This window comes from Balaenoptera borealis (genome assembly GCF_965194805.1).
Source record: "Balaenoptera borealis genome assembly, chromosome: 1".
Lineage (NCBI taxonomy): Eukaryota > Metazoa > Chordata > Mammalia > Artiodactyla > Balaenopteridae > Balaenoptera > Balaenoptera borealis.
In genome coordinates this window covers 135,865,524-135,883,170 of record NC_138860.1, presented here as the reverse complement: position 1 = coordinate 135,883,170, position 17,647 = coordinate 135,865,524, and the positions used below count along the sequence as shown (strand labels likewise).

General features: G+C 42.1%; 1 protein-coding gene across 4 annotated transcripts in view; it reads right to left on the bottom strand.

Annotated features, from left to right (window-relative positions):
• Positions 1-17,647, bottom strand: part of GNG12 (G protein subunit gamma 12) — a 122,386-nt gene that overhangs the window by 67,576 nt on the left and 37,163 nt on the right. For all 4 annotated transcript variants that reach the window (XM_082359959.1, XM_082359958.1, XM_082359957.1 and 1 more), the window contains exon 2: positions 4,836-4,888. Coding sequence is in view for 2 of the 4 variants with exons in the window: in XM_082359957.1 (XP_082216083.1) it covers positions 4,836-4,888 (53 nt within the window). In the remaining 2 variants the exon portion in view is untranslated. The remainder of the gene's footprint in view (positions 1-4,835; positions 4,889-17,647) is intronic.

The following is a 17,647-nucleotide window of genomic DNA, read 5'->3' as shown; positions in this document are numbered from 1 at the left end:
GATGGCTACCTCTGCAATGTACTGAGGGGGAGACTGCCTGAGAATGAAGCTGACAGAGTTAAGCAGAATCAAGAGATGGAGAGAGTGAAGGATAATGGCCTGATGTTTTCTGGAACCCCTGGATACACCTATGCCTGAAGTCCATGCCAACACGGACATGTTAGTCATTGAGTCAAGACACTAGTTTAAGTTGGACTTCTGTTACTTGCAACCAAAATAATTCTAACTAAGAAAACTGATCTAAATGAAAACAAAGCCCAAAAGGAAATTCCCATTTATGGGCAGTCCTTATGGAATTCTGGGCTCCTCTCTGACAATGATCCTTACTGAATTAACTTTTTTTTCATTCTATGCACATTACTTTCATATCACCCTCTTCTCCTGATGGTTCATCTTACCAGTGCTGCCAACCAATCAGACACTACTCCTGCAAAAATTATTAAAGTTACCGACTAGAAGAAGAAAATCGCGTAAGTGGACAATAGTAGCTCAGTTTATAGTTTGCTGCCATCCAATACATCCTTGGAGTCTCCTAATCTTATTCCAGTGAGCTTCTCAAACTGCCCTGGTTCCCTCAAAAGGCACAGAACACTCTGGTATCTAAAATGATGTAGAGCCACAGGGCTCAAAACAGAAGGAGAGATACACGTGGAGCAAGCGAAGTGGGCCACACAGGTCACAGTGGACAGGGTCAGTGTAAATTCTGTGCAGCAAAAAGCCACTCTGCAGACTGAGTCAGGGCATAGCATGATTTGGAGTTGGGAGAAATAACTTTCACTGAGTACTTCCCAAGAAGTTGTTTATTATTCTTTTAGAACTGGGATGGTAAGGAGATTTCAACTCGTGTGCCAAGTCTGGGCCGTAGCCAAATGTCTGGGCTCAGCATCAAGAGCCATGACAGTCTGTGACACACATCACAGGGGAGGGAGGAGGGATGAATATATATACTTGTTATTACAGCTGAAAATATTACATTTTATACTTGGGTGAAGCAAGGCCAGCCGAGAAAAGCACACCTGGGCTGGAAGGCTCTTCTTGGGCAGCACTCAGGTGTCACACATCGTTGGTCTACATGGAGGGTGGTCCTCATCAGTCATTTCTATAGGGATGTTGTTCGCTGCCTTATGTGGCATCCTCCTCATGAGCACCCAGGGGGAAATTACTCTAAGTGTCGAAAGAATCACAATTCACCTTGCTTCTTCTGAGTAACTAGCGTGTTTTTATCCTCTAGCCACCAAGAACTCCTAACTGAGCATGTTTTCCTAGTACTGACTGCTCGGGGGCTGCTAGTGTGCGTACGGGCTTTCACTTAAGAACTGGGGGCCTATCCTTATCTCTGATTTCACCTTACTTTTCCTTCCCCACAAATTTCCTTCCGTCCTTCTTTGTCTGAATCTTAATATATGTGTATTTAAAAGCCACTTTAAAACTCTTTGAAAGAAGACAGGCACCTACACTAGATCAACAGCAATCAAAATAATGTACAACAAATCAGACAGTGAATAGAGGACAGTTTTATAAATGTTGCCTGTTGTGATAGCTGTTATAGGGAAGTTCCAAGTGAGCAGGGTGAGCATGTGGTGGGCCTTAGACCAGAAACAGCCCTGGGCCGAACTGTCACGTCAGCAAATGTCTCAGACCACCCCCTCCCGCCCTCCTGCACACCTCTCCCCCTACTCCATCCTTCCTCAGGCAGTTGGGTGCCCTTTGGTCCATTCCTGCACGTCCCACACCTACTCTCTCCCTAGTACTGTTGGTTGCTCTCCCTTCCCCAACTTCTCCCACCAATCAAAGCAGCTCACACTTCTACAGGTCCTTGTACTTGACACTGGTAAGCTGTCAATGGTTGATAGCAGCTTAACCAACTATTTCTCTCAGGAATGAAGAGGGAGAAATCAAAGGACTAAATCACTAATGGTGGAATAGGCTGTAATTATGATACAGATGCAACTGAACAAGGGGATCTTCTTGTAAATTTCAAATAATTCTATGTGAAGCAGTTACCACAGTGCCCAGCATACAGTCGGCATTCAATAAACAGTAGACACTAATTATGACTACTCTTGCTGTAATTATTAATCCTTCCACCACTGGATTACTCACTGTCTATTCCTCTATCACTACCATGACTACCACCACAGAGGTAACTGCCCCTTTTGAAACGCTGGCTAGCCACAGATCCATAATCAATTAATGTATTTTAATTACATTCTATGGTTTATAAAGCACTTGCGTATACGTCATCCTTTTTTTTTTTTTTTAAGAGGAGGGAACACTTCTTTTTATTCTTTTTTTAAACAACTTCATTGAGATATAATTCATACAATTCACCCATTTTCATGTACAATTCAGTGGTTTTTAGTACATTCACAGGCACTGTGCAACCACTGCCAGAATGAATTTTAGAACGTCTTCATCACGCCAAAAAGAAACCCTATACCTTTTAGCTATCCTCCCATGTCCCCCATTTTCACCTCCCAGCCCTGAGCAATGAATAATCTACTTTTGTCTCCATAGATTCCCCTATTCTGCATTTCCATATGAATGGAATCATATTATATGTGGACATTTGTAACTGGCTTCCTTCACTTAGCATAATATGTTCAGGGTTTATCCGTGTCGTAACATGTATCAGTACTTCATTCCCTTTTACATCATCCTTTTTTATCTTCTTGGCAATCCTCACGTTAAATATTATTTCCGTTTTACAGATGAGGATACTGAAGCTCAGAAAGGTCACATTTATAAGGTCCTAGAGCCAAGAAGTAGCAGAGCCAGGACTCAAACCCCAGTCTCATATAAATTTCTTGTTCTTTCCTCAACAAGTGGTTGCCAACTGTGTAGCTATTACATCAGAATCGCCTGAGTGCTTCAAGATCCCCGGGGTTCACCTAATGAACGCAGACGGCCCAGTGAAGGGACTGTGAACTTGTATTTCAACAGGTACCTCATGTGATCCTGATGAGCTGCTGGCGGGTGACCAGGTGCAGGGTCCTGGCTGACTAAGTACCCACTGCCCTCTCGGCCCTGTGCTGAGTACTGCAAGGGAGACATAGGGAGCCTTCTGACAAAGCTACTGAGGAGGTAAGACTAGCGAAGGTGAAGAAGAGTGCATGACAGAAGACAGTGTTTGGCTTTGAAGTATTCAGAGCAGAGAAGATCACAGATGGTGGGAAGAGGCAGGGAAGGCCACGTTAGAGAGAAGGGAAGATTCTACCGGGCCCTGCAGAATGGGAAGGATTTCCAAGCAGAGAAGGGGTGAGCCGCATGAGGTGTCCTCAGGAGAAACGGTAAACAGGCTAGTCTGGCTAGAAGAAAAGGAATAGCGGGAGTTGAACAAGAGAGGACTGGGCCAGATAATGGAAGGGCTGGGTCCGAGAAGCCAGAGAGAAGTCTAGGCTGGTGTGGTGGATGACACGGGGGCACTGACGGTTTCTGAGCAAAGGAGGAACCTCCTGAAAGTTGAACTGAAGGATGACTGGTGTGGCGGTGCTGCGTACCATGAAGCGAGGCTGAGAGTGGAAAGCTGGTATTGGCAAGACCACCCAGGATGCTGCTGAACTGACCGGGATGCCAGGCGGCGGACAGCAAGACCAGGATCCCAGGGTCTGTCGATCAGAACGGGCCGAGGGGACGGGCTATGAGATGGGAGCGTGACCTGAGCCTTCTCCCTCTCCAGGCGCTTTTCATTCCATCACAGCTGTTTTCGTGAGACCCATAAACACTGTAGGGTGGACTGTGAAAATGGCCGCAAATCTTCCCCTCTCTGTAACCATCCTCCCTGCAATGTGATTCCGCAGCTCGTCTCACCAAGAGGTAGAATCTATTCCTGTACCTCTTGAATCTACACTAGCCACATAGCTTCTTTTAGCCAACAGAATGTGGTGGAAGCAATCTTGTGGCAGTTCTGAGCCTTGGCCTCAAGACGCATCTGCTGTGTCTCTTGGTACCCTGCCCAAATGCCATGTGCACAAGCTCAGGGTAGCCTGCAGGACAGTGAGACACATGTCTTAGTCATTGTCATCACTCCAGCGGACAGCCAGGTGACCCCCAGCCTAGGTGACCTGGACCTGCAGCTGACTGAAGACACGTGAATGGTCCTAGCTGAAACCAAAAGAATCACACACCTAGGCCCAGCCCAAATCGCCAACCGACAGAATTATGGGATAAAGAAATGATTGCTATTTTGAGTCAGTAAATTTTGAAGAGGTTTGTTATACAGCAAAAGCTAACTGATACACAATGCAAATAACATTATCGCCACATATCAGGGAGTGGTGCCACCTGAAGCCTCAGACGCTTTTTCACTTAAGAAGTACATTACTTTCCCAGCTCTAAAGGAAGTTTTCTACCACTACAGAACTGTTATCTCATGACAGTCACATTTAGGTTTAAAGAGAGACGAGAGAAAAAATAGGGCAATAAGAAAGCTAATGTTACAGCTATGAGCCAATCTTCATTACAACACACTGCAAGGAACTGTCTGAATTCCTTGGCTGAAGTATCACTTTGTTGTTTTGGATACTGTTTGAAACAAGCAGACTATCAACAGGGGCCTGGAAATAGTTTCATCACAAAAAAAGTTTTTATTTTAATAGTATTTGGCATGTAATCATAGATCTTTTCCCTGATCATGTTCTTAGCAAAAGAACATGGATTGATCTGTTTTTTTAAGGCATGGACACATCGTAAATCATTTCAGAGGAAAAAAAAATGTAAATAAATAGACATCTAATCATGGTACTAGTAGGGATGCATCTAACTTAGAAGTGTGAATATCATTTCAAAAGTAATGTCAAACGGTCACTTTGTTTTAAAAATGAAAGATCACTTACCCGTGAGACTCTGTGTGGCCCACCGTTACCAGGTTTTAGGTGATGGAATGAATCTGAAATAGAATGAAACAAGCATTCCGTAAGTAAATCACATTTGGAAAGGGTGTGCCTTCGATCCCAGTGACTGCCATCACATTGAGTATTTATTCTTTTCGTTAAAGATTAGCAAAGCTTTTTCTGGCTCCTGATGGAATAGGGAGAGTTTTTTGCCTACATATTTCAACTTCCTGAACAGAGAGCATTCTCTCATCTCCTTCAGGGAGTGTTCAAAGTCTGAGGCCAGTATAACTATAAATGGTAGTGTTTTCGTCCAAACCCCTCCAAGTCAGCGGGAGCCTCCCGGGTTGTTGCTCCTGCTTTGGTCCCTCCACTCCCTTCTGCTAGCACCAAGCCATGACTCCCTTTATGGAACCGACTGAAAAACGGATGGTCCGGTATAACTTGAAGGGCAATAGGAGGAGTGTACCAGGCTTTCCAATAGCGATCACCTGATCACAGATAACCACACCTTTTTATTTTATTGATAATGGTGAGCCTAAAGCGCTGCTGTTCAACAGAAATATAACACAAGCCACATATATAACTTTAAATTTTCTAGTGGCCACATTAAAAAAGCAAAAAGAAACAGATGACAATTTTAATATTTATTTAACTGAATTTACTCAGAATATTATCATTTCAACATGCAACCAATATAAAAAATGATTAATGAGACATTTTGCATTTTTTTTTTTTTTTTTTTGTCATACTAAATCTTCAAGACCCAGTACATTTCAACTCGGGCTAGCAGCAGTCCAAGTAGTCAACAGCCACAGCAGCTAGTGGCTCCCGTATCGGACAGCACGGGCCTAGGGCATCTATCCTTGGCCTTCAGCTACTGGCAAGGCTCCAAAGTGAGTGAAATGCACATGGAGATTTTGTTTATCTATTTTCCTGCTCTTAGGAATTCATCATTAATTACCCCATTCCATGATGTCATTTAGTAGAAATAGTAACATAATAATAGCGAATGCTATATAGTACTTGCTATGTGTTCTCGGCAAGCTCCCATGTTACCCTAATGAACCCTCACAATAACTTCACGAGGTACGTATATTATCATTCCCATTTTGTAATGAGGAAACTGAGGCACAGAGAAGTTAAGTAATTACTCAAGGTTATAAGATAGTGACAGAGCTGGGATTCTAATCTACGTAGCTGGTCTCCAGAGCCCATGCCCTTAGCCACTATAGTCTCAATTACATTTGAACGGGTCAAAATAAGATAATTACTTTCAGTTTTAATTATAACCGTCAAGCGATCCAAGGTTGCTCCCATCATACACGGTCAGATAATAGCACTGATGGCAGATGCAGGACTGATGGGATGTACTAGCAAATTAAATTTAAAATAATTTGGGGTGGGAACACAAAAACCACAGGCAAGGCTGGGGTCAAAAAGACTGTACTGTGTCTAGGGGGCCTGTCTGGATGACCAAGATGGGGGTGCAGGGAGAGGTTAAGGTGGGGTCTTTGGAAAATCGTGTCTTTGTGATTTTTCTGAGGGAAGAGTCTATCACTTTCATCTGATTCTCAAATGAGTCTGTAAGCTAGACATCTCTGTATCTGTCTTAGTAGGGGTAGGGAGTAGAAAGGAATTACATAAACACATCCTTTCACTTTATTAATCTGTGCCCCCCCCCAAAGAAATCATACCCAATGAGCAAAATCAAATCCACACACATGAATTTCCTGCCCAAATGATAGGGAAGGAGGCTGGTGAGGTACATCATTTAGAATCAACAGGCCGTGGGCTGAGGCCACTGGGGGTGCTGCCTCCCAGTCACCCAAGGCGACCCCTGAACCTGCTGAAAATCCTTCAGTGGCTTCCTCTAGGTGGTAGGATTAAGTCCAAGCTCCTTAGCCCAGTCTCCAAAGCCCCAGTGACCTCGTGCCTGCCCCTCAGGCACTCTCCTGTGGGCATCTTGCCCTTTACCCACACAAACCTATTTACAGGTCCCTAAATGCTCCCCCCTGCCACTCTCACTTCTCTGTACCTTTGCAGATTGTGTTCTTTTTGTCAAGCACGTCTTCTCCCTACAGTATCTGCCTGCCTTCAAGTCTCAATTAAAAAATCAACACTTCTGGGGAGCCTGTGTGAACTCCCTCGGCTGGCTTAGGGGCAACTTCTCTGCAGTAACAGTAGTAAAGTAGTATTCACTCAACTCAACTGATAATTATGTACCACTACTACTGATAATAATAAAAGCTGATTTTTATGGAGCATTTCAAGCGCTTTACGTGCTCCTTTAATTGTCTCAGTAACCTTATGAAATGGGTTATTACCCCATTTAGCAGGTGAGCAAACTGAGGCACAGAGGTCAAGTCAGTAGCCTAGGGTCACACAGCTTATAAATGGCAGAGCCAGACTGTAAACCCAGACAGCCTGGTTCCAGAGCCTGCACTCACTCTCTTTTTTTTTTTTTTTAAGTTGACGTACATTTGATTTACAGTGTTGTGTTAGTTTCAGGTGTATAGCAAAGTGATTCAGTTTTCTATACTGTATATATAAAGAATACACATATATTCTTCTCAGATTCTTTTCCATTATAGGTTATTACAAGATATTGAAGATAGTTGTCTGTGTTATACAGTACGTCCTTGTTGTTTAATTTATATATAGTGGTATGTATCTGTTAATCTCAAACTCCAAATTTATACCTCCCCCCACTTTCTCTTTGGCAACCATAAGTTCGTTTTCTGTGCCAGAGCCTGGACTCTTTAACGCTATACCGGGCCTGACTCCCTCTGTGTTCCACTGCCTTCTACTCTCATTGCTCCTGTACTTCCCTCTGTTAATCCAAGTGGCTCCTGTGTTGCAGTTTTTCATTTACTGGTCTCTCTGTCCACTTGTTTGCAGAATCTCTGGAGGTTGAGACTGTGTCTAACTCATCTTTGTCTTTCCAGGACCTTGCAATGTGTTTGGTATACAGCAGATGCTCCATAAAGGCACACACATGAAAACACTGGCACAGCACTGGAAGGACAGGGGCCAGGGGTACAAACTTGGGCCTAATAAAAACACACCAGGGGCTTCCCTGGTGGCGCAGTGGTTGAGAATCCGCCTGCCAATGCAGGGGACATGGGTTCACGCCCTGGTCTGGGAAGATCCCACACGCCGCGGAGCAACTAGACCCGTGAGCCACAACTGCTGAGCCTGCGCGTCTGGAGCCTGTGCTCCGCAACGGGAGGGGCCGCGATGGTGAGAGGCCCGCGCACCGCGATGAAGAGTGGCCCCCGCTTGCCGCAACTGGAGAGGGCCCTAGCGCAGAAACGAAGACCCAACATAGCAATCAAGCAATCAAGCAATCAATAAATAAAAACTTAAAAAAAAAAAAAAAAGAAGAAGAAAAAGAAAAAAAAATGCAATTGGTTAAGATTCCTTGAATGTTTAAAAAAAAAAAAAAACACACCAGGAGAAAGAGTCTCCAGATATGCACTTGAACAAAGCAAGCTTTAGCTTCATCTTTTAAATTCAGCCTGTGCTGAGGGAATGGTCATTTCCCAGGTCTGTTTAACACCAGAGGGAACAGAAGCAATGCAGAGCACGGCTGACTTGATCACACCCCCAACAAGTTCATCAGTTTCATTTTACATTGCACATGGATTTAAGTAATAACATGCCTTGGCTGGCCACTATAAAGAAATACCAGAAAAGACACTTTCCTTTAAAAAAAATGCAATATTCAAGGAAAAAAAGACAGAAAATGCTATTTCCTAAAGTTTTCTTGGTTCCCAATAACTGGCTATGAGTATGTTCCAAACATCTTTTTTTTTTTTTTTTTTCAAAAAACAACAGCCTCATGTTGAAAATCTCCTTTTGCTGTTCAGATGTGGTTGTACCACTTTCTAGCCCAGAGTTCCATAAGATGCTTCCTTCCGTCACTACCTACACTTCCCCTGGATGGATATAGAAGTCCTTGTAGGAGGATACTCTCCTCTTTCTCTAACAATAGGAAAGAAAAAAGCTCCACGATCTGGGACATACATAGACTTCTAAAGAAAAAGAGACCTCCTTCCGGCTCATGTCAGAGATTGCATCAGGACTGTGCCCAGCCCACCCACTCAGAGATAAATACAACTAGCCATAATACCCACCCTTCCTACTTGCACCCAGAATATAAAAGAAACCACACACTTCCCATGGATACGGACGTCAGCATCCTCTCAGATATTAACAACCAAATTATAAATCTGCAGTTTTGATCTTGCTATTTCATCTCCTTCCACAATGAACAGTAATTTAATTATTCTTGAGAGGTTTACTGAGTGCAAGTTAAGGGCCAGGCACAGTTGCAGGTGCTGGAGATACAGCAGTGAATGAGGTAAATAAGGTTCCTGACATAGGGGGCCTTACATTTAATAGGAAACAGAAAATAAGCAAGTATACAAAGAAGAAAATAAGAGAACTTCCAACAGTGGTAAGTTCTACAAATTCTTTCATACAAGCAGGGAGTGATGCAACCCACTGGAGAGCTTAACAATGTCTCTTTGGCAGCTGAATGGAGGAGTTTCGAAGAGGCAACAGTGAGTGAATGGATCAGTGGTGGCCAATTCTGAGGCTACTCAATTGTGCAGGTGAGATATAATGGTACCTTTGCCTAGGATGGTAGCAGTAGAGATGGAGAGAAACGGATGGATTCAGGACAGGTTCTGGAGGTAAAACAACTAGGACCTGCTGATGAAGTGGATGTGGCCAATGAGGAAGAGGAAGGGGCTGAGGTGACACATAGGTTTTGGTTCAAGCAACTGGGTCAATGATGGCTTCCTTGAGGGAGAAACGGGTTGAGAGAGGAAAGAAAATCAAGAATTCTGATTTGACCTTGTTCACTTGGAGACATCCAAGTGGAGACGGCAAAAAAATACTGAGAAGTCTAGAACTGTGTTGTCCAATACTATAGCCGTTAGCACACGTGGGGATTTAAATTTAAATATATACAGTTACAAACTCATTTCCCCAGTGTATGAGCCACATCCAAGTGGTCAGGTGGACACAGAAGCAGCTACTGTCCTGAACAGCACAGGTGTAGACTGTTTCAATCACCATAAAAAGCTCTCTTGGGCAGACTTGTCTAGAATGAACATGATAACCTGCTAGACTCCTATCATTATTATAAAGCTTATTGCAATTATAAAATACAAAATGATAGTCCTCGGAGACCTTTAGCTTTGAATGGCGATTGGATTATGATCTGTCTGAACATATTTGTTTCTAGTCTCATTTTAATTCTCTAGAAAATAACATAATACAGGCACTGGAGGAGAGTGAACACTAGATTTATAAGCCTGGCTTCCAGCTGTCTTCACTGCCAGTGATTTCCAGCAAAATCACTAAACTTCTAAGTGCCTCAATTTCCCCACCTACAAAATTGGGAGCGATCTGGAATGGATTATATTGAGAAGTACGTTGGAGAATGTTTCCAGCTCTCCAGATGGCGCCACTGTTCTCTGGTCAGGTCTATGATGTTTTCACTTGCAAATACTGACATGATGTTATCTCAAATGGCAAAACAGATATAAAAGGGCCTTTGATACATATAAAGGACCCTACAGTAGGCATAAAAGGTACATGTTCCATAAAGGCGAGACAAAGCAAAAGAAATATGCCCTGTGCCTTGAGTCCACCACAGAAAGTCGTGTGTTTTGACACGTTGGCAGGGCTACTGACTTGGTAAAGTAATGCCATATGGCTTAAAGCATCAGGAATCAAGTGTTGATCCCCAAAGGTAAAAGACAGTAAACAGTCACCAAAATGGTGACATTTTCCTTTATTGTGCAAGGTTTCTGTCCCTGGGAAGGGCACACCTGGAACAGGTGAGCTGGCCTATTTTAGCCAAATGGTGCCACACCATTTTCCCCACCTTAAGACTATGTCCTGGCCAAAAGGGCTGGTCTGGGCTGTTCACTGGGAGAAACTCTTCTACCTGGTCACTGCTCTTAATCTTCAGAGAGCTTCTAGTGACTTAAAGTTTGTTTTTAATTGAGGAGCTGGTGGTATATGTCCTCAACTAATTTGTGGATAAGTTGGGGAGAAAGTATCCTCATAATGTCAATGCCAGTGAGAAATCTTTAAAAATACACATGTATTCCTAGTCTGCCAAACTTTAAGAGAATATAAAGAAGTCAGAGTGAACAATTAATTGTGAAATATTACACTCCACATATTTTTTTTCCTCCTTTTCTATTGAAAGGGCAATGGTAGTTTTTTGTTGGTTTGTTTCCCCCAATGGCAGTTTTAAAAGGATAGCATTCTTTGGAATGACCCATATTCCCACCATACTAGTGCTACTATTTATTTTTTTCTGTTACCCTCGATAGACATATGTGTTATATGACTATGGCCATAGTTTATATGCTATTGGTAGCAAAGGCTTTGGAGTTGGACAGATCTAGGTTTGATGCTGGCTCCTCAGCTAATTTTCTAACATGTAAGGTAGGACTAATATGACTTTTGCACATTGTTGCTCTAAGGATTAAAAAAAGGGAGGACGCTAGGATAGAGCCATCAGGAAAAAAAACCCATATATGACGCTGTTATTTTCTTTTTCCATTTCACTTTCAATTTCAAATATTTTTTGTGTGTTTCTACACACATTCATAATGACTGTTTAAGGGACCTAAATCTCTCCCCTAATGCTGGATATTTAAATTATTGCCAGTTTTTATTACTATAAGTAAGATTACATTGGAAACCTTCATGCTTCAGCTTTTTTCATCCCTTTAACTTATTTCCCTAGCTTCCCTAAATTCCTAACAGTAGAATTAGTAGGTTTTGCTTTTAAAGGGGCTTTTTAATTAATGTATGATAATACCACCTACAAAATAATTGAGAATTTCTGAGACCTTGACACTTTATACATAAAATGGTATTCCTAATGCTGCTTTAATTTTTATTTCTAAGATTATTAGTGAGGATGGACATTTTTTTCCTGTTTATTAATGGTTTGTTACCTTGAGAAACAATAAGTCTATATTCTTTGCTTATTCGTGTAGTAGGGTCTTGATATTTTTCGTTTGAATTTCCATGAGTTCTTTATAGTGCATGATAATCAAGAGTTAGTATATGTATTTGCTACAAATATATTACTGGTATCTGGCAATTTTAAGATAACCATCTTTTCATTTATACAGTGTTTTAATAATAAGCAACAGCCATATTTTGTATAAACCTCCTGAGCTATGACATGGCTTCATGGCAAAATGTTTGGCTTTTGACGCTTTTCACTGCCCATTTACACCCACTTTGATTTTCCCAGCTACCCTGTGAGTGAGCTCGGGACGATGACAATCCCCACCTTACAGCGGAGAAAAGTGAGACCCAGACAGGCCAGGTGACTTGCAGAGGGTCCCCGAATCCTGGAGTTGGCCAAGACTGGCCTCAGTCCTTTGCTCTCTGAACCCAAGGCCTCCTCGTGAAAGGAAGGTCACAAGGTAAAATGAAGAGATGCATTTTGTGCAAAATGGATGATTATACAAAGCACCAATTCCACATTGTTTCTGATTAAAACTCCTTTATACGGAGCATCAGGGCCCTGTGCCTGCTGCACTGGAAGCACTCAAGAAATGTTAGTATGGTTTTAGCAAATCCACCAAAACCATGGCTTACATAACGGACCACCCTTACGCAGTTCTTACGTAGTTACAATAAGTTCAATAACTTAGACCTAAAGCAAGTGTTGCTTTATTACTATTGTTTTAACCTAGCTCAAGTACCACTTCTTCCCCCAAATATTCCCTTCCTCTTTGGCTCCAAGAAACCACTCTTCTCCTTGAATTTCTACGACCTTTACCACCTTCTACCTGTCATTACAGATGCTTCAGAATGTGTTTCAGCTCTTCTATTGGATGATAAGGTCCCAAGGGTCCGTATATTATTTGTGTTTGTATCTCCCAGAGAGCCTAGCACCCTGCTCAGCACACAGGTGGCACTCAGTCAGTGTTTTATGGGGAGATGGGGGAAGAATTTTATATAGCTAAGAGACAATGGTAAAAGCAATTACAGTTTGGTTAAAAATCATAGGTTGCATGAACTGTGTGCTTTTTGCTACACCACTCCTTATTTTGGCAAGCACACTATCATGGGACAGTTCTAATGCAGTCTTAAGCCAGCAGTCTGCATTAGCTAAACAATACTAAACTACATTAAACAGAATGTCCAAAAGCATTTCCAGCCTTGGACAAATCTGTACAATTCTGCAGATATATCTGTTATGGTTTTACTTGCAAATTCTGATATAACTCATTCCTCAAAAATTCACTGTGTACACGTACACACACACACACACACACACACACACACACACAAGTCCTGGTTCAGCATCTGGAAAAAACTCAGATAAAAATATGGAACATCTGTTTCCTAATATCAGGAAAGTTCACAGGAAACGATTAATGTCCACTAGGGAGAAAGAAAAATAATCTGGATCACATTATGAAATGAAACATCCAAAATTCACAATTTAATACAGTATAGCCTGCAAATCATCAGATCTTCAGAACTGAGGGGAAGATTTCACATTTTATTAAAACTTGAGAGAGTAGAAATATCTTTATGCCATGTATATACAAATAAACATAAAATTGAATGCCCTCACCCTACATATATTCTTGGGTCCTATGTCTCCCCACTGATATTTATGCAATGCTTGACAGCTGGGTGGTTTACTGCATGTGTATTTTCATAACGTGCTCAGTGTCTTACAGGGCAAACAAAGACCTAACTAAACTAGATGGTGGTCCCTGGATGAAGAGGCTGTAGCTCTTTTGAGAAAGATCTAGAGTGGCTTATGTCTCCCAAGGAGGACTGCAAGGATAGTCAGGGCCACTGCAAAGCCAAAGCCAATTGTACATAAAGATGGTCTGCTCCTTGGCGGCTCTTGCACTATCCTGATCCTTATAAGCCTCTCTATACCTTTTATGTGCCTGGCAATGTGGAAGGTTCTGGGGGTTTAACAGAGAACAAAACACAGTCCCTCTCTGCAAGGAGCCTACAGTGAGTCATACGGACAACTGATCAGGCAATTACAGCTCCAGAGGCACATAATCTATCATGCTAAGTACAAGGAGCACTGAGAGCACAGAGGAGAGGCACCAATACCAGTCTGGGATGATCATGGAAGGCTTCCAGGGGGAAGTGGCATCAAAGCTAAAGTGTGAAGAGTGACCAGGGTTAGCCAAAAGATGAAAGGAGGGAGGCATGAGCAAGGCAGATGGAACAGCTTGTACAAATGCTGGAGAGGAAGCAAGTACCTGTGTGTGCTCAGGGCTGCGATTTTAAAAGTAAAGAGTTTCAGTGAACACTGGGGTGCATGTATCTTTTCGAATTGTATTAAAATATACACATTAGTATATATAAAGTAGATAACCAACAAGGACCTTCTGTATAGCACAGGGAACTATACTCAGTGTCATGTAAAAACCTATAATGAAAGAGAATGTAAGAAAAGAATAAATATATATATATATATGTATAACTGAATCACTTTGCTGTACATTTGAAACACTGTAAATCAACTATATTTCAATACTTTTTTAAAAAAATCAGAAAAAAATCTGAAAAATCTTTGAGCATTTCTCAACTCAACTGTACATGCCAAGTGATGTGGTAAACTGAAATACTTAAGGACTTCATATATTAAAAAAAAAAAAATGAGTAAAGAGTTTCAAATCAGCGAGAAGCCTTATTACATAAGAGGCAGTAGCAGGTAAAACCCAAAGCGGGTAACCACAGTGAGAAGCATAAAGACAACAGAAAGAACCCGGGATCTCTAGCATCCTCACATCAGAAACAGCTGGCACTGACCCATCCCCAGGGAACAGCCAAGGCCTTCTTAGGCAACAGGCCTCTGGAGGAGGGCAAGGAGAGAGACTGCCCGTCAGAGGTGATGCTGGTTCCCAATTCCAAGGAAAAACACATAGCCAGCTACCCAACCCCACAGACAGGAGTAGTGAGTAGGCCTTACCACAACCCCATGAGGAAGAGAGAATCGTCCCCATTCTACAGATAAGTTGCTGGTTTTAGAAGACAGTATTTATTGATATTCCTTCCTGTTAACTGACTCTTCTTCTGACTAGAGAAACCAACTCATCTTGGTATGGCCAGGACGTTCCAGTTTTAACACTGAAAGTCTCACGTCCCAGGAATCCCCTCAGTGCCATATAAACCAAGACGGATGGTCGCCTACTCAGAGTTTGTATGCCCTAGGTTTTTATATTAGAACCAGTGCAAAGTTAAATGTGATCTAACTCCCTGGAAGCTAACCTAGACCTTTTGAGCTTTCAGGACCCTCCCTGGATATCTTGGGGGCTTGTCTGGGGGTCCTATATCATTTGCAATAATTCATGCTCAATTATATTTGCAAAGCACAAAGACTAGCTTAGGGCCTAGTGATCACTAGCTGTCATGCTGAAGGGAATCACTCACTGAACGCTTACTGAAAACAGTAATCAGGCAAAAGAGGGTCTGAATTTAATTTTTGTGCTTGTTATTGTTAACTGAGAATTAACCAAATACCTTTCAAATTTAATACTGAAAATCATCCTTAAAGAAATGAATCTACTTACCTATCCAGAGCAGTAAACATATTTTCATATATCTTTGTTAACTAGGGACCATATCCATTGCAATGGCTTACATTCTTACTGGTCAACAGACAGTTAAGAAAGTTGAGAAGACAAAGAAAAACAGTAACACAGTTTCCAAGAACTACAGGCCCAATAGGATATTACTTTATGGCAATATTTGACAGGCAGAGGGTAGCTGATAAATCTTTATAGAATGACTGACGGTAAAAAAATTGGGCCATGGAGAACCACAGAAGAGAAAATTACCAGGGCTTGTGGATGAGATGATGGCAATCCTTGAGCTTTTGCCACAGTGCTGTTGACTCGGGCAGCTGCGGCACACGGTTCTTGTCTGATAAAAGGGAACGTAAGCTCTTCAAGAGCACTCCTTTCCTTGCAACAGGGTAATGAGTAAAACAGCCCCTGCGGCCTGCAGTCAGCAGAAGATGCAGAAAGACTTAAAATTGGTAAGAGCCAAGGGCCCACCATTAAATCCTGATTCAAAGGCACCCCTGCTCCCGCCCCCTACCCCCCAAAGCTCAGCTAATGTTAGCCAGGCTCAGTGCTCTTTGTGAGAACTCCTGAAGCAGGAATGGATGAAGATACGACCTTAGACTCTTTTTCTGGCAACAGACAATGATCTCCAACGCATTCCTGATTAGTTTTCAAGGAAAAAAATATTTTTAAGATCCAATCATGCCTGGAAAAAAACTATTCAATAGGGTTGAATTTTATTAGTCTCAGAAAACTAAAAAAAAAAAAAAGTAAAATTTAGTAGCATTTATCACCAGTAATATATATTAGAACTATGTTTCCCTCTAAAAAGTCCAGTTTTATGGGCGCATTCTGGGTAACTGAGATTCTGCTTTTATGTTGAAAATAATCATGTTGTCCACGAGGCTTAGCTCTCTAATCGTATCACTCCTTTCCATGACACACTTTCCGTCAGACACTGAGACAGAGAGATTCATCACAGAAATATTCAGGTTATGTCCGCTGCACAGAGTCAGGCAGCATAATGAGGGCAGGATGCAGCAAAGGGCACTGCCCTGAGCCTGAGTCAGAAAAACAAGAGAGAGGTTTTATTTTCACTCTGCCAGACCGCTGCTGTGGATGAGCATACTTCTGCAGGCCTTGCACTCAGAGGCAGGAGGCAGTAAGTAGTAGTCCTCAAGTGAGGCTGTGAGCGGCTCCCTGCAAGTCCCACATGTTTACAGGCACTTAGAGCACATGCTATGAAATATATCACCCTGGTTTCGGGACTTGGACTCTACTGGATGGTTCAGTAGAGTCTTTCATTGCAGCTACCAAAACAAGGCTGGGCATGGAGAATCTTCTAAGGATTGTCCATCTTTTTCCTGTATCCTCAAGAAAGAGATGAACAGCTTATACAAACAAACAAACACACAAACAAATCCAGCTATGTTCAATATAATCCACTTAACGCCACAATTCAACGAGAAGACAGCGCCCAAGAAAATCAGTACAACCTTCCTGTACTTAAACCTGCCACTTGTACTTGCTTCCTGGGTAAAGCCACCTTTGCTGCCTCTATTCTAATATTAGTTTGCACCCCCTCCAGATATTCTCAGGGAGCTTCCCGTTTTACATACATTCTGAATGACACAACCTGCTGACCCTCCCTTAGGGAAATATACAAATATATACCCACTGCACCAGGAAAAAACAAACAACAAACAAAAAACCAACAACCACCACCCAGAGCCAAGAAAGAAAAAAAAAAATCTGTCATTCCCCATACCACTGGGAGGATTTTAAAGGCAGCCCAGGGCATTCAGCAATGTTCTAACTGTGGAGCTAGTCATTTCCATGCCCAGCCTTCTCCTTGGACCCTCATGTTTCTCATTTGTTCATGTATCTGCATGGACAACTTGATTATAAGGTCTTCTGACTGCACAGGCTGTACTTTAAACTTCCATGTATTTGTTTTCCTTCCCACAAGAATGAGTTCTTAACATACCTCAGGCTTCCAATAAATTAAAAAAAAAATCTGTACATGTTTTTAGACAGATGTACATGTTTCTATCTAATTATCTATACCTAAGATGTTCACAGTGGCCTAGCAAAAGAGTAACAGAACAGCTAATTCAGAAATTCGGTTCCTATTTATCTTCTATTGGCAAAGCTGGCTTTTGTTCCTATGAATATGTCTCCCTTAATTCTAGGAACAGCTGTGGATACTGATGATGT